Source organism: Hetaerina americana, unplaced genomic scaffold (genome assembly GCF_022747635.1).
Source record: "Hetaerina americana unplaced genomic scaffold, ioHetAmer1.1.p SCAF_4, whole genome shotgun sequence".
Lineage (NCBI taxonomy): Eukaryota > Metazoa > Arthropoda > Insecta > Odonata > Calopterygidae > Hetaerina > Hetaerina americana.
Window position 1 is genome coordinate 99,735,753 of NW_027286985.1, and position 22,644 is coordinate 99,758,396.

The 22,644-nt window shown below is 36.7% G+C and overlaps 1 protein-coding gene across 1 annotated transcript in view; it reads right to left on the reverse strand.

The window, feature by feature from the left end:
- Window positions 1-1,825: 1,825 nt before the first annotated feature.
- The window catches only part of LOC139691882 (metabotropic glutamate receptor 2-like), a 637,823-nt gene continuing 617,004 nt past the window's right edge, over window positions 1,826-22,644 (reverse strand). The window contains exons 6-15 of the mRNA XM_071589811.1: window positions 20,888-20,996; window positions 19,908-20,082; window positions 17,964-18,070; window positions 16,520-16,669; window positions 13,212-13,345; window positions 11,054-11,146; window positions 8,535-8,930; window positions 6,436-6,801; window positions 4,173-4,443; window positions 1,826-2,450 (exon numbers count right to left, since the gene is read on the reverse strand). Of these exons, the coding sequence (XP_071445912.1) occupies window positions 2,227-2,450; window positions 4,173-4,443; window positions 6,436-6,801; window positions 8,535-8,930; window positions 11,054-11,146; window positions 13,212-13,345; window positions 16,520-16,669; window positions 17,964-18,070; window positions 19,908-20,082; window positions 20,888-20,996 (2,025 nt within the window). The 3' untranslated portion in view covers window positions 1,826-2,226. The remainder of the gene's footprint in view (window positions 2,451-4,172; window positions 4,444-6,435; window positions 6,802-8,534; window positions 8,931-11,053; window positions 11,147-13,211; window positions 13,346-16,519; window positions 16,670-17,963; window positions 18,071-19,907; window positions 20,083-20,887; window positions 20,997-22,644) is intronic.

Consider the following 22,644-nt stretch of genomic DNA (forward strand, 5'->3'; position numbering starts at 1 on the left):
TATTTCAAAAGGAACATGGCACACCACTCATAACCTCCTGCTTAATTTATGTACAGTAATGTGTATTCATAATAAACCTAAATTTCATTAAAGACCCTCAGCATCACACCAAGGAAACATTTCAAAAACAACCCATAACAACACTACCCATTTCAGAAATAAACCCACATAAATGGTGGGTGACGACAAACAAACTGATTGTTGGTGCAACTAAATATAACATAGGCAAGTAATACCATAACATTTGAGAATAATTAACATCATTTCTCAATTAAATTCTGTACATAAATGATAATGGTGGGGGAAGATGAAGAATTTTTGGATTATTCGTTATCATGAATTAGTTCAACATCAATTATGGATTATACTTAGGTGCAAATCAATGGAAGATTCTATGACCACATAGATGCATAGTTGATGGCACTTCAGACTATTTCTATCTCATATTTGTGTCAACACCTTTAATTTTTTTAATTACGGCAGTTTCCTCGATGTTAGAATGAAATAATCCCTAAAAGATTTCACGAAAAACGTCATTGACTAATTTACAGAATTTTTAAGCTAATCAAAATATGTCTTGATATTCAAAACACACTCGGGAATCAAAAATTTAAAACTATAATTTCTCATAGGCCTGGAGGTTTTGTTCTTTTCTTAAAGCTCTTTGCAATAGATTATTTCTTATCACTAATATAAGATTCATCTCATAAGTCATAAGTCTCATGCATCCCTTATTAGACTGAGGAAAAAATAAGTATTTTTTCAGTTATATACTTAACACTTTTAGGCTTCACTTCAAGGAATTGTTTGATATCCATATTAAATAAGTTTGTAATTTTCCAAAGACTTTATTTTTAGGTGCAATGCAGTTCACAGGTCTGCGGTATCATCAGGTACAATTTTCGTTCACTTAACAGCAGTTGAATACATACACTTAGGACAGAGGAGAGGGGGTGGCTATGTCGGAGGGAGAGGGAGGGTGGAAAGTTGAAGGTGGGGGTCAGAGTGTTTCGGGTAAGGCAACAAAGTTAATGAAACGCGTTCAACTTTAAATTTTATTTAACCTCTGTCCTAAGGGTATATATTCATGTTTATAATGGCTGAATTAAATTTTAATCCTCACCACGCTGCTTCCACACCCACACTATAGGTTACCCTGCAGTGCCTTTGGACTCCTATTGATGAGGGCCTCGCATGCCAGCACGCAGATAGATGCCTGGCCTACAGAGAACACCATTGGTGCTCTCTTCACCAGAATGCTGCCAAGAACAGACTCCAAGGCAAGATTAACTAGCAGCAGAAACAGGGGGTACTTTACTTTTAACAAATCTCTGTCTTACTCGTGGTGCCAATTTGGTGTCTTACTCGTGGTGTCCTCTCTGACCTGCATGGCCTCTCTCCTATGCAAGAGAGATTGAACAAACATGCACACAAGGCAGCTGAAAGGCATTTTGGCCAGTGATGACGAAATTTTTGGATTCTACAATGAATAAATGTTGATATACATGTAGCTGCTGATTTTCTCATGCAAAAGTTCAATTTTCTTCATACTAAGTGTTAACATCAAAATAATTTGATATTTTCTGTCTGCTCCAAGTATTTTTTTGTACCTTAATGTAAGCCTTTCAAACCTCCCTTTTCATACCACTGAGTGAACTCATATTAAATGTTTCACGCATGCATGTACAGTTGATGTAGGTATATGGTTTTTTTTAGTTTTAGAAGAACACATAGAAATGACATTGCAATTTGGGTAAAAACACATTTTTAATATGATATAACACATAGAAATACACACTGTGAACAATTTTTCCAACATTGATCATATTCATAATGGAACACTCATTTAACTCATTTAGGCAACATTTTTTGTATCTTTCCATTCAACAAGAATCATCTCAATATAATTTACAAACGCTTCACATAGAGAGCAACAATATTTCAGTTTTCCAAACAGTTATGATAATGAACTACCGAGAGCTTTTTTATGATCATTTAGATATAAATATATGCATGTATATATATATATATATATATATTGGGAGAACGTTTAAAGGAGACCCTCTAGACATGCCTTCCCATCACACAACATCTACATCAACACTCTCCCACCACATTTCAGTCCCCACATTCACACCCACAGACACACATTCAAGTATGCACACATTTGCACGCATTTCACACGGCTGTCTCGGCCACGGCATGTCCCCGTGGCAGCACGCATTGCTACAATGGCACATCCACGTCCCTAACAACAACGGGTCCATTGCCCACATTGCTGCTGTTGTTGTTGTTAAGTGTCACGGCGACCACACACCCGCTGATGGTCGTTTGCGTTGCCTTTGACACTACAGAGGTGACGCCCTCCTCCCCTTCCTCATTCACCTGCAACCTCACTCTCCCAACCATTGCTGCAGGTGGCTTCTCCTTCAGTTCTCGGAGATCAAAGCCTGGGGACAGGAAATATGGCATAATTTGATATGCTTGGCTCAAAATGAGAGAGAAAAGGTAAACATTTGCTTGGCATAAAGTGATTTCATTATTTAAATGCTTCGATACATATTTTAGATGAACTAACATGGCCCTAGTTATGTGACTTGCTAAATGTATTGCATACTTGCAGGGCGTGGTGGGACCAATTCTTGGTCATGTTCTGCGACTGATTAAGGATGCCAGGGAACAAATTTAGAAAAGAACAAGATGAAAATAAGAATATTCAATGTGATAATGGAGTCATGTCTCAATTTGGACGGTTACTTTCATCATCTATTTCATTGTCTTCAAATATAGAACTATTAGGGAAAGAGAGAGAGAGAGTGTGCCATGTGAATCAAGTAATTTTGAATTAACAATTTTTGTAAATGTTACGGGGGGACATTTGGAAAGTAGGTTAGCTGAGGTTTTGCAAATAGACTGAGATTCATTTTTCTTCTGATGGGATAATTTAGGGATGTACATGTGTTTTAGGATTTTTTGGTGCAGAAGGTAGCCTTGATACCCATGTCAGATAAGAGAGTCATTAAGTCTGCCTTATGGCAGACTTAATGACTCTCTTATCTGACATTGAATATTGAACCTGCTTCCCATGAGCAAACTTTGATCTAAATATAGTGGCTATTATTGAATGTGAAAGGATTAAATATAAGAGTATATTAGGAGGTAATATCAATAATTACGTTAGTTTTCTGGGGAAAAGAGATAGAATTAAGTTATTATAGGAAAATGCATATTTTATGAATGACAGTAGGAATTGAACAAGTGGCTGGTGGTGGTCAACAAATGCGGAGACGCATTCTGTTAGACAATTACAGGAGGAAACAATTGGTTGGCCAGCAATGGTAGGTTTATGAATTTTAAGGAGCGTGTAGAACTAAGGGGTACTGGGATTGAGTGGGCAGAGACTTGAGATATATTTGTCGGATGAACCTTCATGGGGACCTCTAGCTTTAGGAAAGTTATGATACATCTCTTTGAAATAGTGTTTGGGTCGGTCATAGTGGCTGCATATGAAGAGGTGTCATTAAACTGTCTCTCAGCCTCTCTTATGTAATTTATGGGGCTAAGCACTACAACTGTAGAACCTTTATCCTATGAAAAGATGATGATTTTAGGTTTGTTCATGAGTTTTTTTAAAGCAAATAATTCAAAGGTGGAAATATTGTTCTTGGGTTTTGACAAAGTAAAGAAGGCCTCTAAATTGCAATGAAGTGGTGTGGATATCCTGATCTCTTGATGGTGTATAGGTTGAATATTTCAAAAAGTCTGCTGGTTTGTTTCAAGGGCTGGGAAATATGGTAATTTACAGACATAAGAGGATAATTTGGCACAGGCACACACACAAAGCAAAAAACATTCCAATCTGGAAGAATGCTTTTCCACTATATGGATGATATTTTATGCTTCTCTCTATTTCTGAAATAAGATAAGTATTTCATTGAATGAATATTGGGGTTAATTTTAGTCATCATTACTCAGATTATTTTTTTACTTTTAGCTGTATTCACCTATTGTGATAAGGCACTCTTAAGCACTTCCATTATGAGATTAATGTTGAAGTACTTTCTCACACTGCTTGAATACCACCCTGAATAAACTTACAATGCAGATAAAGACCAAATAAAATTGCATTTCTTCAACTAATAATTACACCAGATAAGTAATGGATGGCTTACCATCGCTTTGCAAATCGGAGTCCACAACATGTGATGTCTGCGTGTGATGGCTGCCACGCCTCGCTACTGCCGTTGCAGTTCCATCTCCAGATTGTCTGTTCCGTGTGCCAGCAACTGCCACAGCAGCTGCCGTCTGAGTACCACTCCCAGCTGCCGCAGCAGCCGCGGCTGCAGCTGTGGCCGCAGCTGCAGCTGCGGCTGATGATGATGACATTGCCCCAATTCGGCTCTGTCTTACATTCAGCTCTGGTCTTATTAGGACAATGTACACCTGCGACAAAGTAATTTAAGGGGATCATGAAAAAGGCTCCCAAACATCCAGGGTAATACAAGAGGCCAATTAGCTGGGGGTATTTTGAGTACAGCTTTTGAACAATGAGCAAACGACATTTTTAAAAATGACTCACTTAATGTGAACTGTTTCCCATAATAAGACAGCTAGATAGATAGTTGTCTTTATTTTGGGGCAAGATTGAGACTATAAGGTCTCTTCTACCACCCAACCCCCATAGGAGAGGAAGTCCCTGATTGTGTGCCTACTACATCTGTGTTTAGCACTTGTTCTACTTTTATCTACAGGGTATGGCGGTTAAATCCAGACAAATGAAATTTTTGTTTAAAATCAAATTTATTCAAAAAAATACAAATGAAAATCCTTTTATATACAAGTAGTGGTATCTGTCAAGAGTAACATTACTCAATGTAACCCCCTTCAGCTGCAATGACCTCCCCCATTATTGTCCAGAATTGATTGCACTCACTCTTTAAATTGGCACTGTCTATATTTGCGAATGCTGCTACCATAGTGGTGCCTACAAATGCATCATTAGGGTGCCTCATCTTATTGGTATTTCATTTCATTTACGCTGCAAACATAATAGTCAAGGGGGTACAAGTCTGGGCTATTCAGAGGCTAGAACTCCTTTGAACAGAATATGCCAATGTTATCTGAGAGCACGTTTGAAGGCCAGAGAGAAAAAATTTACAAAATTCCCCTGAAATCAGTGCCTGAGCATCTCCTCCAATTACATTTCCTCACCGGGTCAAGGAAACCTTCCTCAAACTTCTCTAAAGCATTATATTTATCCACAATAGGGTTAACCTCCAGTGGAACTCAGATATGATGGGAAATTCAAATTAAAATTTGTCCGGAGATAACCACCACACCCTGTAGTAGTATTTGTGATTTTTTAGTGCAATGATGCAAAAAATATTCCCAAAGAAAAAGCCACAAAAAGACTGGCATATGAGAATAAAAATAACTGCACAAAAGTAATACAAAATTATTGTAAAAAGTGAACAAGGTGAGTGCGGCTGTTCTAGCGAGCTCATACAATGCCTACATTAGTGATTTGGACTATCTGCAAGAATAATGGTCTGAGAACAAGTTTGAAAAAATGTGTGATCACTAGTGACACTAAGAAGCTAGTGGAATCAGTGCTAAACACAAACTGTAGTTACAGGTGCACATTTATTCTCGAAATTCCATCATCCTCATGTCCCCTCTCCTCATGTCCCCTATTCTCATGTCCCCTATTGTCTCAATGTCACCCAAATAAAGACGTTTATCCATCTATCTCCTCATGACTCATTAAGCCATTAATTTTTGGCCAAAATACTTTTGCTTGTTATTGAATTACTTCCTTTGCTTGTTAACAATGTTCCACTGTACAAAAGTTTAACAATAGAGAAGATGTCGATAACACAGTTTAAGGCGTAACATGGTGGTAATCCTACAGGATGGGAGAAGACACTTTGCTTTTTCACATTGAGTATTTTTATTATTATGACCTACGTTTCATTACAGCATAAGATGATGTTACACTGTAATGAAACCTAAATTGTAATAATAAAAATACTCTATGTAGAAAAGCAAAGTATCTTCTTTCATAAAGATGTGGATAATTACATCCAAAAATTTTTAAAACCTGGAAATCTTGCAAAATGGTAGATTGCAAGTGAAATAGTTTAACTGGTTGGCATTTGTGATGCTCTCACTCAAAATTGAGCATTTTCATCAGAAGTCAACAAGGATTCAAATAATTTGGTCAAGTTAAATATTTAAAGTTAGGTATTTATTCTAGAATAAGGGGGAAAGAAATAAGTATGCAGATGGAGGAAGTTCTGGATCTCAAGAAAGCCATTTAAAATGCCCTCACAGCAATGATTCCCACATCAACACTGTTCTCTCCTGGCATTGGTCAGTTATGATGCCCAAGTATCTTGAAAATACTAGATAGTTACTTTTCAATTTAAGGCTTACCTTGGGTGCAAAGAGGCAGGCAACAGCTACAGAAGCTGAGAGGGAGAAGGCAACCGCAACGGATGCCACGCGCAGTGGGACGTGTGCTGCCGTGCCGAAGTAGGTGGGTACAAATGCCAGCCAGACAACGCAAGTAGCATACATGGTGGCACCAAGCTGTCGGCTCTCATTGAATGCTTCCGGGATTCTCCTCGTGAGGAATGCATACACAGTGGTGACAACGAGCAGCAGGATGGGATAGCCAAAGGCGAGTGCGTACGATGCATCTGTGTGTGATGCGCACACCAGAAGGTTGGACTCGCGTGTTGGATGGTGATGGATGGCCCTTGGGGGAGCCACAACAAACCACACCCCAGACACCAGCAGCTGCCCACCAGGAAACGAATTCATTAATTAAATGCTATCTATAGATTGTGGGCAGTTTGAAAAAATATGGTTTAATTTGTCAACATAATCATTTTTGAAGCTCAATCCAGTAGTTTATGCTCCAAATTCTAACACTGTAGTGGAAAAGAAGCTGATAAGAGGAAGACTGGAGAAGTGATGGACACCACCAGGGAACAAACATGATGTAACACAGACCCATCAATAAAAACTTTGTTTAATTTTGAATATGATTTATGAAGTGTTGAATTTGCATCTAATTAGGGAAGAATTACAAAATAAGGACCCAATGTGTTGTATTCAGTTAGTTATGCTCTTAGAAAAATTTAATTTCCTAAATTATAGTTTCTGGAACATCTTTTGTAAAAACAAACAACTGAAAATGCAAAGTAAAAAATTAATAAATCTAGTCCAGTAATAACATTAAAAACTAAAGTGACTAAAAAAATGAAAACTGTGAGCTTTTAGGAATGCATACATAATAAATATGGTGATTGGGTGAGTTAGTATGACAGCCATCAAAATGACCACTATTGGTAGATTTAGGCAAACAAGCAAGTACGAGGGTCATCCGGAAAGTAGTACCCGTTCGTGAAATAAAGACACAAAAGTAAATATTAACAAACATAAAAAATTTTATTTGAAAGAGGATACTTTAAACTACTTCTCAACATAATCTCCAAGCAAATTAAGGCATTTGTCATAACGTGTGACAAGTTTCTGTATTCCTGCTGCATAGTCCTTCGCCGCCAGCTCATTGAGATACGCGAGGGACCATTCTTGCACAAATTTTTGCATAATGCAGATGGTGTTTAACAATTTCATGAACAATTGTTCGAGAAACATTGGGAAAATGCTCACAGATGTCATCAATTGTGACGCGCCGATCGTTCCTCACGAATTCGTCAACTGAGCTCACCAGTTGGTCTGTAATGACAGACGGTCTCCCCGAACGCTCATCGTCGTGTGTGTTCCCCCTCCCCATGTTGAAGTTGCGACACCACCGCCGAACAGACGACTCGTCCATTACATTGTCTCCATACACCTCCTTTAATTGGCGATGAATATCACATGGGCGAACGTTTCTTGCATTGAGGAATTTAATCACTGCCCTCACTTCACAACTGGCGGCGTTCTCAATTTTTTTAAACATTGTAAACAATCACAGAAACAACACAGGCAATGCTAGCGTCACGCAACTTGGCTCAGAGAAGGCAGACAAGCCACTGAAGCTATCTGACCTCGTCCAGCGGCTACTCGCGTCGTCAGCACTTCATGCGGCACGAACGGGTACTACTTTCCGGATGACCCTCGTATTTCATAAGCTGATCAAAAATTCAACATGGATGTGAAAGTAGAATTCATTGAAAGTCGTGAAATAACAGATATTTCTATGAATGATTAGGGGGAAAAACATACTTGAATTTTCAAAATTGGGTCAACAATCATTAGCAGTCATACCAGGCATCTAATAGAAAGAAGTTTGTAGCGAAGGTTTAGATGAAGGGTCAATAGAATTCATTGTGCCTTCACATAAGGAGAGAATAGGCATTTACTGCTAGACAGTCATTGCCCATTCATTACTGCTAGGCAGTCATTGCCCAGGTCATTAGTGCAAAAAGATTGACTAGGTGAATTTATTTCCTTAAAATTCAATCATCTGAAATACTCTCAAAGCAAATGAGGAACAATATGGATTCCATGCCAAGTCTTACCTGCACAGATGTGAGGGCAGCACAAATGAGCAGCTGTGATCGTGGAGATATGCATGCTGGCCGCCGCGCTGTTCGTCTTCCCGCTGCAAAGATTCGCGCAATGCGGTTGGTTTTGGTCAAAAGGGCTGCATAGACCAGAGTGAAGGAGAAACCAGCCCCAAAGCGCTGGAGGCCACAAACAGCATCGGTAGGCCTTAAGGCAAGAGCAAAGGTCATTCCGTAGCACATGAGGAGACCCACAAGGAGAACACTGGTAAGCTCCCGGCCAGTGGCTCGGACAACAGGAGTCGAGCGATTTTTGATGAATACTGTGGCCACAAAGAGAGTAAGCAGGATACCAGAAGATGCCAGGGCCATGGCTCCAATGGCCCATCCACTCTCTGGGCGCAAATAAACCTACAAGAAAAATATAGGGAGCTCAAATTAATGACATGACTCATATAACTTTTCAACAGGCTTATAAATTTATTTTCCTCTTTTGATGAACATAAACCAGAAGCATCACAGTCTGATAAAAATGGACCTCTAGCTTTGAAGATTAAATTTTATTTATAAATCTGACATCACATGTCATCTTGTAATTAGCAAATGCATAGCCGATATTTCATGGTTGGGGGCTGCTGTTCTACAAACTGAATCACCTGGCAATAACTATTTTGAATGACTTACCAGCAAGACACCTCAACAATAGGACACTTCACCAGAGGTAATTCCGCAATGCATTTTCCCCCCATCAACATTCTTCCCAGATCTCACAGCTCTCAAAATTCAGCTCCTGCATAGCCTCATATTCTAATTTGGTCATTCCACTTGAAAAATAACATACTAGTATCACGCAAGCAAGAACATAGGGTTAAATAGATTGTGAAAATTAGTTGACCCTTTGTTCTTGCTTGAATGATACTTGGAGGTTGTTTTTCAAGTGAAAATGGGATAACCAAATTGGAATGAGGCTCTGGACTGGGCTGGAATTTTTAAATTATTTTAGGGTAAAAAAGGCTATCTTTTGGCATTTTTGTGAGTTTCTTACTTCACAAAAATTTAGCTGATTCAAATCAATTTATTTATTTTTCTAAAGGCATGTAAGCAACAGATGTGTCAGGGTAGGATACAACACTCCAAATATGCATCTAAATAACTTTAAAAAATTTTAAATGCACACAATGTATGGTATCCCATAACATACTTCATTTAAGATATTATAGATACTTATCCAGCATGTGCCCTACCAAAATTTAACCTCAAAAACTGTTTTAAAGGTAACCTCTTTTTTTATGAACAGATGCGAAGGGTATGCTTTTGTTTTTGGTTGAAATCCAGATTGTGAGAATAAAGCTTAAGGGAAGCTAATAGTGCAATGTTATTGTTACCTACCTGCTTAAATAGTTTGAATTGAATTGACATACCATCCATTTCTTCCCCTGAGAAAGACTAACATGAATGTGTTTTCAGAGTTTAGCAAAAGCTCTGTTATTATCCACCCTGTCAAAATACTTTGGCCAAGAAGAGTTGTTGCAGGTGGGGAACAATGGGGTGGGGAAGTGTGCACTGCTAACCAACTACTGAAAAGTAGCTCTTGGGAACCTATGAATACTTTCATTTGTACCAAATTTTGTATGAAGTTTTTAATCTTAACAGGCATTCTAATCAGTTAAACTTGATATACTTATATTTTGCAATATTGCAGTTTGTTATCATTATAATCATCTTGACTACTCCAGAACAAGCAAATTCCACCAATTGGGGTGATTCACCTTGACATTTTGACATAGGTCTACCCTAGTAGCTCACATGATAGACCATAGTGGTATCCCATGGCATCTAAATGGTATCCCATGGCTAACTTAAAGAGTCAACACAACCTTGTGGCCTATGCTTAGATTAGTCAGATGGCTAATATAAGGTCACAGGAGGCAGCACTAGTTCTGTGTTCAATCTCAGGGATGACTTAGGACTACCCCATCTTTTTAGGTGGAGTAGTCCAACTTGGATTTGCCAAACTCGTAGTGGTGAAATACTCAAATAAAGAGTTATAGGTTCCACATGAGTTAGACCTCATATTGAGTACCCTTGGGACATTATGGGTCCAGTGCAAATGAATATGAAATCTCAATTTAAAAAGATAGAATTGCCACTGATTAAAATATATATTTTACCAATCCAAGGGAATGATTGGTTTTTACCATATTTAATACCCTTTCAAAATTTAATTAATCCCCTAAATATGAAAGTATATGATGAGTCAAAAATTAATTGAGGATAATTGCATTAATATTAGTGATTCATAAATATATACAGAGGGATACAGAATTAGGAAATCAAGTACATAGGTACAAAAATTTTGATAAATCTTTGACTATTTATGGTTTTATCTACCTAAATTCAGCCAAAACACAGTAAACATTTCTTGTCAACACATTTTTGTAAAAAATATTTTTTTACAACATAGGACCCTAATATTCATAAAAGAAGGATGCAAGCATGAAAATGCCAAAGAGGATATAAAGATTTGATGTTACCTCAGGTATTGGGAGGCAACTGACATGGGCTGCATCGGGAACAGTTCCCAAGGGGCAAGGCAGACAGCGTGTTTCATCCGTGGGGTGTCTCACCTGAAGGAAACATGAAAACCTCAGAAAAAAAATTGTGGTAGCATCACAAATATATTTGAATGTTATATACACATTTTTAAAGTATCACTAAAATTTCATGATTATTGTTTGGTGTAATAGTTAATAATCAACAATGCGGTAAAGAATGCTTTAATTTATTAGCTACCGTTTCTAAAGTGTGTTCTTCCATTTTCCTCATCCCATAGGATGTGAAGTATAATTTGCAAATTAATTTATAAATATCCTATAACCATTGGTAAACAACATGCAGCAATGTGATTATTCAGAAAAAGAAATACTTAAGAGGATACAGAGAAACATGCAAAAAAACAGATATAAAAAAGGTAATAAAGACTAAGTAGATAGTTTCTCTTTTAGATTGTTCATCGAGAATTTATCAACATTATAGTAACACTTCATCAGCATAAAATTTTTCACTTTGCTCTTAAATATATGCATAGATTCATGAGTTGATATTGATTTTGGGAAAATTAAATTATACATATTTGTTTCCACTGCTGAAGTGCTGTTGCAAGAGATCTTCCTTCAGTGAGAGACATGAATGATGTTGTAACATTTTGTACCAGATTAGTAGATATTTCTGCAAGTATGAAGCACATGAAAATTATTTTTTATAAATAAAATATTTTCTGGCGTCACTTGGTGGAAAATCTTCATATTGAACTTAAAATTAAACCACTTGGCTTTTCCTCATTCTATGACACTCCAAACATGCATCTAAATGTTTTTTTATTTAGAATACTTTCATTATTGGCTCAAAGAAGATTCCCAGAAAATAATGATTATTTTATGAGTCAAAACAACCTTTAGCAAATCTCTATCATAACAAATGGAGGGGTAAACTAATTGTAAAACTTAAAACAGAACTATTAAAAAGAAATATCATTTGATAAACCTCTGTGTTTAACTTTTTGGATAATTCAGTAACATGTGGAGACTAGCTGCCACTGTATAAAAAATGTTCCCCCAGGAAATTTGACAGCAGACACATATTGGAGTATGATTAATAACTAATTTGTAATTGTTCGGCAAATTATTATTGCCACAAAAATCCACCTATTTTTCAGTAATTTCTTAATTTGATCAAAGATAAAATCTAAGGATTTTTCTGAAATAATGTAGTTAGTGTAATTATCGAATAATATGGAGTTTACATAACTGTTAGTATTAGGTAGATACATTTCATTAACATAAATCAAGACAAGAATCGGTCCCAAGATTGATCCTTGGTGTATGCCAGTTGAAATGGTGAGAGGTGCTGTTACATATATTTCTCATTTATTAGAATGATTTCAACTCTCTGAGATCTGCTAGAAAGGTAGCAAGTTAGCCAGCTTAGGAGAACCCATAGAATACCTTCTTAACTTTTGGCACTTTAATAGGAGCAAACTAGTTTTGATGTTTTCAGTAGAGAGATTCAGAAATAAAATTTACAGCATCAAGAAATGCAGTTTATGTAGATCTGCTTTAATGATGTCCCCACTGGAACAGAGCAAAATAAATTTCCCTTTATATGCAAATAGTCTCTTGAAATAAATTAATTTAAATAGTTTGGAGAGTTGTAATTAAAGCAAAATCTGTCGGATTTTTTATATATATCTAGTCTCTGAGATCTGCTAGATATATACTTTGCCTACTTTGTTTTTAATCACCTCCATTTTTGTAAATGGGAACAACATATTTTGTTTCTAATGAGCAAGAGGAAGGCTCAGTGGTTTGGGTTTTGTTGCTGTTTATCATAACACCCATTTGTGGCCTACCTCTTATCTATATGCAAGCACCTATAATACTATCAGGTCATCCTGTGCATAAAGCACACAATTAATGCCTGCTTTTAGACTGCAATGCATTTTGATGCAGGTATTCATCAAGACAATACTTCAGAATGATGTACCTTTAGATAGAAATGCAATTTATGATATCCATTAATATGGTGGTGATTATCCATCCTGCAGTGGTGATTCATTGCAGTGCAGGATGCAGTGCAATGCAGTGCAGGACCTTTAAAAATCATGGCTGGGGAAATTACTATGACATGGGTTACCTGATACTGAGTGCAATTGAAGCAGTGCCAACAGCATATCTCTCCCTCCACATACTTCTTGGCCTGACCCAGTTCACATGGGAAGCTGCAGACAGATTCTGGAGGCTGAGGTCGATTGAGGCGGAACTGGACCTCTACAATGACAAGAAATGCTATAAGAGGTCACATGAGCAACTGGCTAATCATCTTTTGAGATGATAGAGAGTTTTCATTTCCACTAATGCATCAGGTAGGGTCATATTAATACCCCTTCCTCCATCTCCCTCCCAGCTATTTCTTCTCATAAATCAATGAGGAATTTCCAAAAGTGGAAATCTTGCTAGAAGAAGAATTTACAAGTCTGCAGCTACACTTTATGTCATGATCAAATTTCAGAAAACCTCTTTTCATAGAAAACATGATTTCAGTTTCTGAATTTGAAAAATCACAGGCAAACCAAATTTCTTCACCACGCAACAGTTTTTGGGATATCAACTTGAAATAGTTATCGTGATTGATTTAATAAATAGTATCTCTACCTTCTCTTATCTCAAGAAATCTATATTATTGCTCTTGGTACAATTTTCCAATGCAATAGTGATCATAACTACAGACAATCTCTGGAGTCAAGATGGTGTACATTGATGAACTCTTTGGGGATGGGAGTCATTTAAACTATACAGCATTGTAAGGCCAGCTGATATTTAAAAGAAATAGTTGAATTTCTAAGTTTTATGCTACAAAAATTATAATTTCATTAATAATATATGTTTTTACAGCTTAGCTCACATCAATATACTGTAAGAATTGAATTTTGAACTTATCTCTTAAGTATCCCTAATTTATTATTAAATTTACAGCATTGTATCTTAATACACTTAAAAAAATTATAGCTGGTAAGTATCAAAGATGATGTAAATTGAAAGATATTTCAGATTCATATTGGCCTTTCTTTCAGAAATACAGTTTGATATTATTAAGGCATGGTAATATTACATGGTGGAGTCCCTATTCAAGCTTAAATTGCTTCTGTGGTCTACTACACGATCTACCTTTGATTTCATGGCTTCTTTTGATTGCTACCTATGCCTGTTTATTATTTCTTACCTAATTAATTTACCAAACCTATTTACATCACATTTGGATGACTGTCGTGTATGAAACTAAAAGTAAAGCTGTACTATTCAATTTATACTATGGGGAAATTTATTCAAATATAACCTACAGTATAATATTATGGGGATTAGCTGCTATTTCTCAAACTATCTTTAAAATGCAAAAGAAAGCTATTAGAATCATCACCAGGAAACCTCACAAGGTTCCATCAAGGCCTATTTTCCATGAATCAAATTTGCTACCACTCCCATGCATCTACATTATGTTTTTAATGCTATATATATAAAAAATAACATTGGCAACTATTCTCTTAACTCTGCCCATTATCATCATTAGACCAGAGGAAGGAACAACATCCATTAGGGGAATATAATAACTAAAGCATTGAAATTAGGACCTAATGAAATGGGCATCAGATTATATAACAAACTACCCAAAGTATCAAGAATGCAAGGGAACTGCCTGCATTCAGGAATAAATTAAAAAGGTATCTACAGTGTAATATGTTCTACTCGGTTGACGAATATCTCTACAATATTCCCAACCAGTAAGTTCATACTTTTAGTTTCTTGCAATGGTCATGTTCCCATTCATGTTGGTGATCAATGATTTTTCTAAATTAATATTTCATGTGCATGTTACAGCCAATGTTCATGGGTTTGTGCCAAATATTATGTAACTGTGAGCACCATTTCTTTTTTATGTTAATTGAGCCTATCTCTTTGCTCCTTTTTGACATACCTTAAACCATGTAGATACACCACCCATCTGGTATTTTTGTATAGTGATCTCCGGGCAAATAAAAAGTAATAACAATAATAATAATATTCCTTTAGTCCATCTCATGGGCAATTCTTAGCTCACATTGCACAGAAAAGGTTACTCAGAGCTTCACATAGCTGAAAAGTTTTAGAGAGAAGGTATGGACCAGATAATAAACTTGAGCTCGTTTTCTCCACCATGTATGACATTTTTCAGAGATCCCAATGACAGCAGCGAGGAGAAAAATGCTGGGCATCAAAAGAGATATCAAAACAAAGAATATGGTCCTTGTCCTTGAATCGCTAAGAAAGACACACTCCAAATTGAACTTTTTTTGACTTACTCAAGATGCTTTCATTTTCTTTCTTGCAAGGAATGAACATGGTTACAAGGTTTTTATCAAAAAGGAGCACTTGCCACAACAGATGTTGTCAAAAGGAAAACATATAAATATATACATTCATTACCATGGTGAAGAAATACACATGTATTAAAATTTTACTTTTGGGAAGTCCAACTCAAAATATTCATTTAAAGAATACAAGGGGTTTAAAATCAACCAATCCTCAATTATGTTTTTGAACCTATTTTAGCTAGTCTGTTTTGAAGCATGGGGAAATATGATAAATAATTATGAGGTAAGGTTACCTGGCTGATTGAAGGTTTTGGGGGATTTGCATTGGGTTATGTCTAACATGTTTCTTGACCTTGTATTATACCTGGGTATATTGCCTCTTAATACAGAGTCATTTACATTATCTTTCACATGAATTAAGCACTGGCACCAATGTATAGGTTAAAGACCATCATCACTCTTAGTTTGACAAATAGTGGACAATAGTGATCAAGATTGCCAGAGCCTGTCTAACCTAACTGCCTTCTTTTGTAACATAACCACAGCTTTTGTGTCATTTGCATGTCCCCAAAGCCCTAGGTCATAACTAAGGTGACTTTGGAAAAAGGCAAAATAGGTAGGTCTCAAATATTCCTCAGGAACACAGCTTTTAAGTCTCTTCATTAGGAATAGATTCTAAGAAAGTTTTTTGGAGATTGCAGTTATCTGACTTTTCCAGGAAAGGTTAGAGTCAATAAAAACCCTAGGAGCTTGGCAGAGCTTTAATCTTTACCAGCACTTCTAAGGTCATATGGAAGATATTGTGTTTTTTCATAATTTAAAAATAGTTTATTAGCTGAGCTTGCTAATTCACTAGCTTGTTATTGCATGACTTTCAGTTCTTCACGTGCCTGTTTAGGTTATGTTATCTATACAGGTAGTGCCGTCAGCATACAAGAAAGACATGCTGTCAAGAAATGTCCGAATGAGAGTTTACTATAAAAAAGGATTGAAAATAGTGGCTGGTAGTTACACTTAATTTACTCATTATACTGGGATCCATTACATATTTATCTACCATAGGGACATGATGGATGGCACAAAGAGTCTTTCTCACCTGACATGTTCAGGTTCAGCACTCCGTCTGTGTAATCGCCAACCCTCACCCACTTATAGCGACCGGGGCTCAGTTGCTTGAAGTGGATGATGTTGTAGCGTGCCGGACCATCCCCTTGCGGATCAAAACGGAACTTGTCACCGCTGAGGCCTGAAAAGAAATGTTAAAAAAATAATCTAAGTCACATGTTACTTTGGCAGGTCACAGAAAGGTGATAGATAAATTACAGAGATAGGCTGCAGAATTATTCCTTTTTGTATTCTTCATGATCAAGACACAGAGGAGCACACACACTGCATATCACTCTCTCTCTACTTCATTCTTCTCGTCCTGTCTCCTGTGCGTATCCCCTAAAACCCCTTGCCACCTTCATTGCTGAGAATATAGTTCCTTGGGATTTCTCATATGAAATATCAAGTCATTAGAGAAGGTTTAAGTAACCAATGAAGGCTCTCCAATGATGGAAAATTTATAATTACAAACAGATTTTCTTTGAGCCAATTAATGCAACTATGTATGAAAGTAACTTGCTCTTGATGGCTATGCTGGCGGCAGAAAAAGGGAGGAGGATAGTAAAAGAACTTGTGATTAAAAAAGTCCTTGCAGAAAGTTGAAAGTAAGAATACCATTATGTCTTTTTAAAATGTGAATTAACAATGGACAAGATCAAAGTGAAGATGACATTGTGTTAAAGGGAAGTGACAACCCCGGAGAAATTAACTGTGGAAATGGGTTAGCAGCTGTGATGACAAATTTCTGGGATTCCACAATGAATAAACATTGGAGAACATGTAGCAGCTAATTTTTTAATGAAGCTATTAAATTTTCTTTGTAAAGTGTTGATATCAAAATAATTTGATCCTTTTTGGTGTAATCCACATATTTTTTGTTACTTCTAACCTGAAAAAAACAGGGTTTGTATGACTGGCTGGGAAATGTGGTACTCACTTAAAAGTGTGGGAGAAATGGAGCAAACATGGAAATATCTCATTAAGATGACAGTTTTGAACAGATGTCTACTGAGACATGGAAGGCTTCTCTAGGTGATAATAGAAGGTACATTGGAAGGAAAGAATGGTAAATGTTGACAATAAATAGAGCGAGGAACAGGGAGGAGTGGAGAGCTGTGACCACAATTCCAAACAATTTTCATAAAGGACTTGATTCCAAAATGCAATGCCATGCCTGCTAATGAGATGAGGCTCATTATATAAAAGAGGGAATTTTGTTCGATTCAACAGAAAATTTCCACTTCTATTCATCTTACTTCCCAACGGATCATCAGTGGAAGTAAAGAAATACCACCTCTGGCAATTACCCTCATCCCTGGATGTTCCAGATTAAGCCACCTCATATAATCCAGATTTAGAAGGCATACTGAATCAATTTTTAAAAAATTAAAAATCAATTAAAAGTAAATCCCAGAAATACCACATTATCTTACCAGTGAACTCAACCTTCCGCAAATACTTCAGGAGTTCAGTGCCTTTGACAGGCTTCATTGCATCACAGAGACCAGGTCTTCCATGGCACAGGTCCTGATGCATGTCACTGTAAGTAAATGACATCATTTTAAAAAGAAGGAAAATCAGTGAGGTGACCAATTTTTCATTAAGACCTCGGATGTGCATGAATTCCTTGCAGGTATACCTATGTAAAAAAAACACCATATATATATATATATATATATATATATATATATATATATATATTTTCATAGAAAAAATACATTAAAATATATATCCTCGGTTCAATTTATGGAAAAATCTCTCTAGACACCCTCAGCTCCATCCAAGCTTAGTGATTTTTCAGGTACCAGATCTTCCTGGGAAACCATAGCCAGCACAGGGAAAGGATCTTACCCTGATGTGTGAAAAAAATATATATTTTTATAGCAAGGGTGTAGAAACATAACTTCCTTTTTAGAAACACAAAACGATTTCAAGAAAGGAAGTTATGTTGCTGCACCCTGTATATACATCAAGATATGGGGCTTCTCAAGCTTTCACTCTACTCACTAAATGCTCGATTCCTTATTTTCTCTCTATCCACGCACACTGGATTTACAATATCAAAGCCTCCCTTAAAAAATACCTTCATAATCTATAAAGTGAACTTCACAAATGTAGTTATCCACAAAAGCTTCAATAAATAAAATCCACCATTGCAACTTACCTTTAACACCACAGAAAAACAAACCTATATCTGATGAAGGGCTCAAACTTTGCACTGTCTATTTCCCCAGATCCTACAGACTGAAAGCCTTTCACAAAGAACTTTTCCCTACTTTACACAGTAATGATGTCACCTCATCTCTACTACTCCAATGCCTCTCGCATACAGATGACCTGCTAATCTCAGAAACACACTCAACTCCAACAGCCCTTTGGCTCTGCTTGACAAATTTCCTCATATTTCCCAATTTGAAACTGTCCCACATCTGCTTCCCTCTCCCCACATCCCCTCATTGCCTCCCCACCTTGTTCTCATGCTATTTGCCTCTGCAAAGATGTAATTTATCTTCTATCATGCAATCAATGCTCATAGGCAAATACATTACCCCCTTGTCCATCCGTATGAACAATCACTGAAACTCCTGTAATTTTGCCTCACTCTTTTCTTTTCTCATCCCTTCTCATGGGAATTCCCACTATCTTTCCTTTGACTAGTGTTTCTCCCTAACCATCCTAGAATCCCTCCCTGATTCAGCCACAAATATACAGGTGAGAACTTGCAAATATACACATATATCAGCATTCAGATTGTTTGAATTTCCCAGGCTCAACCATCACCGCTAGATCCTTACAGCTTTCCTCCACCCTTCCCAGCATAACCCGGGCTTCCTCTGTCACAGGCCTTGTATTTCCTCCAACATAAACCTTCCAGTCTGACATGAAGAAGGCCGAAAGCTTATACAATCTTAAATGTGAGTCTTTTTACATATTTTCTATGCATACTTTTATGTTCTATTCTGCTCAAGTGTTATATTGCTCTCGTGAGTGCATCTATATCATTAATATTTATATACACAAGCACGTATATATGCTTTTATAGTTAATTTACTTTTGAAATGTCTAAACTCCAGGTGCAGTAGTTCCAAGGATAGACTCCCTGCTGGAAGAAGTGATGGTGATGGGATAGGCATGGTGATGAAGGAGAGAAGATTATTGGGACAATTCTTAAGCAGGTAAAAACGATGGGTTCCAAGTCCTCCACAATCAAATCACATTTGTCAAAAGCAGCTGCAAAATTCCATGCTCACTGATACAGCCCAGGCAAATAAACTGCCTAAGTACATAAAAAGGCAGGTAATAAAGCACATACACACTTAAACCATATGGAGTACACTCAGCAAAATTCAAATAACCATATATTTATGGTTCCTTACTTGAAGGCATGTGCGAATGCCATAACAGCATCACTGACGAATTGAAGCTGTCCCTCAAAGGCCGTGTTCTGTGGACTGAGGCGCTCCAAGGGAGAGCATGCCTTGGTATAATGGCGATTGAAAGGTGTCAGGGGACTACCTGGGTAGCGGCAGCGGAAGTGATCTTCCCAAAACTCTGTGCAAAGAGGGAAAAGGAATTTTTGAAAGGGGAGCACACAAAAATCTTGTAATTAGAAGTGTGCTAAAGATCAGTTAGACCACTATATGTCTTCCACCCTAAATGGAATAGCAATTTCGTACATACAGTAGAAATCAGTATACTGAGTGATAAATCTTTTCTTCGTGATTATATGGCATATAGATATGTACGATGTATTTTATATTCATTGAAATTTATTTTTATCATGATCATCATTTTTATCCATCACTATATGGCCCTATGGAATGTAAATAAATTATTATTACTACAATTCAAGCAAAAAATAATGGAGAATTGATTATCTGTGCACGAGGACTTAAGTTTTTATAGATAAAATAATGTCAAAGCATGAAATACCATTTAAATATTAATAATAAAAGAATAAGATCTTTCATAGACTGTATCTATGGAAAATTGTGGTGAATATAATTGTAAATAGTAGCAAATGGTGGCCATGCTGGAAAGAAAGAAAAACTTTTTAAAAGATCATGACTAAACTGAACATTTTGCATAATTTCCTTGAGGAACATTAAAAGTTCACTAACCTACTTGGGTTCCCAGACAATTGACAAAAAAGTCAAATTTTGAAAATTATTAATTTTTTTAAAGTATTTGTATATTATAGTAATGTGGATGCATAGAAGAATAGAAAATTTAAAGTAGACAGAAAGGAAAACAAATTAGGATGCGCAGGAAATGCAGGACTTTCATTGTTTACAAATCATACACACATCTTGACTGGGATAAAATATATATTACTGTATCCTGTGCTCACACTCACCCACAAACCAGGGGTTCCTTTTATTATTCTCAACTGTAAGAGAGAGGAAGTATTCCTCAAATCCCTTGACTGGGTGTGCCCTTGGTTGCACTGACAGTGTTCCCTCCACCTGAAAGAAAGAGCAATCAATAATGCAAAAACTTAATGAATGCCATTTGATGACAAATTTACAGGGGTAATTCACAAACACAGATTGAAAAGGATTTTTTTATCATATACAAAAGAAACTCAGAGAGTGTCACTAAAATCACCAACTTTATTAGCATTATCTGCTGGTAGTGAAAATGGAAAAATTAAAGGATCCAAGGAATTAGTATGCTAAACATATTTTCAAATAATCTGCCAGGAAAATTCACTTATGAAGAAGTAACAATGGCATCAGTAACCTTGAAGCTAATATTTTTAAAATATAAATTAAATTTCTGAGAATTGTAAAAAATGATGGTTTCACTTTTCCAAATTAGACTTATTTGAGAGGGGGAATCAGAGGGTTTTCAAGGAAATTTTTAAATAACTTATCTTGTTTGCAGAAGAAGTACAAAAAACTTAGAAAAAAGTTGGCTTGGCAAAATCATGCATTGGTAGTGTTTTTACTTGCTAGAAATTCACATCATGGACATCACTTGACAAAAACAATTCCTATCTTCAACTTTTCACATCCTTTTTCCCATCCTCTCCTCTTTTACATAGTTAGGGAGATCCAGGGCATTGTGTAAAAAATAATAATGGTTTTATTTGGTTAAAGGTTCCATATGTTTTTAATTCTCAGTTTCAGCATAGTGAATGGATAGTTATTAAGCTGTCATTAGTTGGAATAGTAAACAAATGCTCAAACACCATCATAGAAATTATTACCTCATCACATATGGTCAATGTTGCAAATCAATAATAATGTATTATTTATAATCTGAAAACGTTGGTTTGTTCCACTCCTATACTAATACTAACACACAGATTGAGTTCAAATTTATAACAGGAATAGATGATCACCTTCATCGACACATGGGCATGATATAACCTTAACTTGTGCCTCAGCTTTAACCCAGAAGCACATGTTTTTCATTAAAATATAAAGTAATTCAGGCAAAAGTAGGACAAAAATGCAGCCAATAGAATTGACTTCCTACGAGGGTGGTTCAATTAAGTACCCATATTAGAAATTAAGAAACCATTTTTTCAAGAACATTATTTTTCATTTTTCAACATAGCCCCTTTTTAGAAAGATACACTTCTCCCTGCGTTCCGGCCATTTTTTTAACCCCTCCAAAAATTAGGATTTGTCGAACTCTCCAAAATATGCCTCTGTCTCAGCATTAACTTCCTCGTTTGGGCTACATTTTTTTCCCGTGAGCCATTTCTTCATGTTAGGGAATAAGAAAATGTTGCAGGGAGCCAGATCGGGTGAATACAGGGGGTGTGGCAGCAATTCATAAGGTAGTTCATGCAGTTTTCGAAGTTGACAGCCGGATCAGCCTGTTGTCCATCGCGAGCAATCGTGGCACCCATCAGGCCGACAACTTTTTCATCGCCAACTTATCATGTAAAACATTAATTGCCATTCCGGTCGTCACACCCATGGCCTCTGCTACTTCATGCACTTTCGTTCGTTGATCAGCAAGAATCATGGTATGGACTTTTTGAATGATTTGCTCAGTAGCCACGTCTGCCGGGCGTCCTGATCGCTCCTCATCAAAAACAGATGTTTGCCCACGTTTTAATTAGTTCAACCAATGTCTAGCTGTGGTCATAGATGGCGA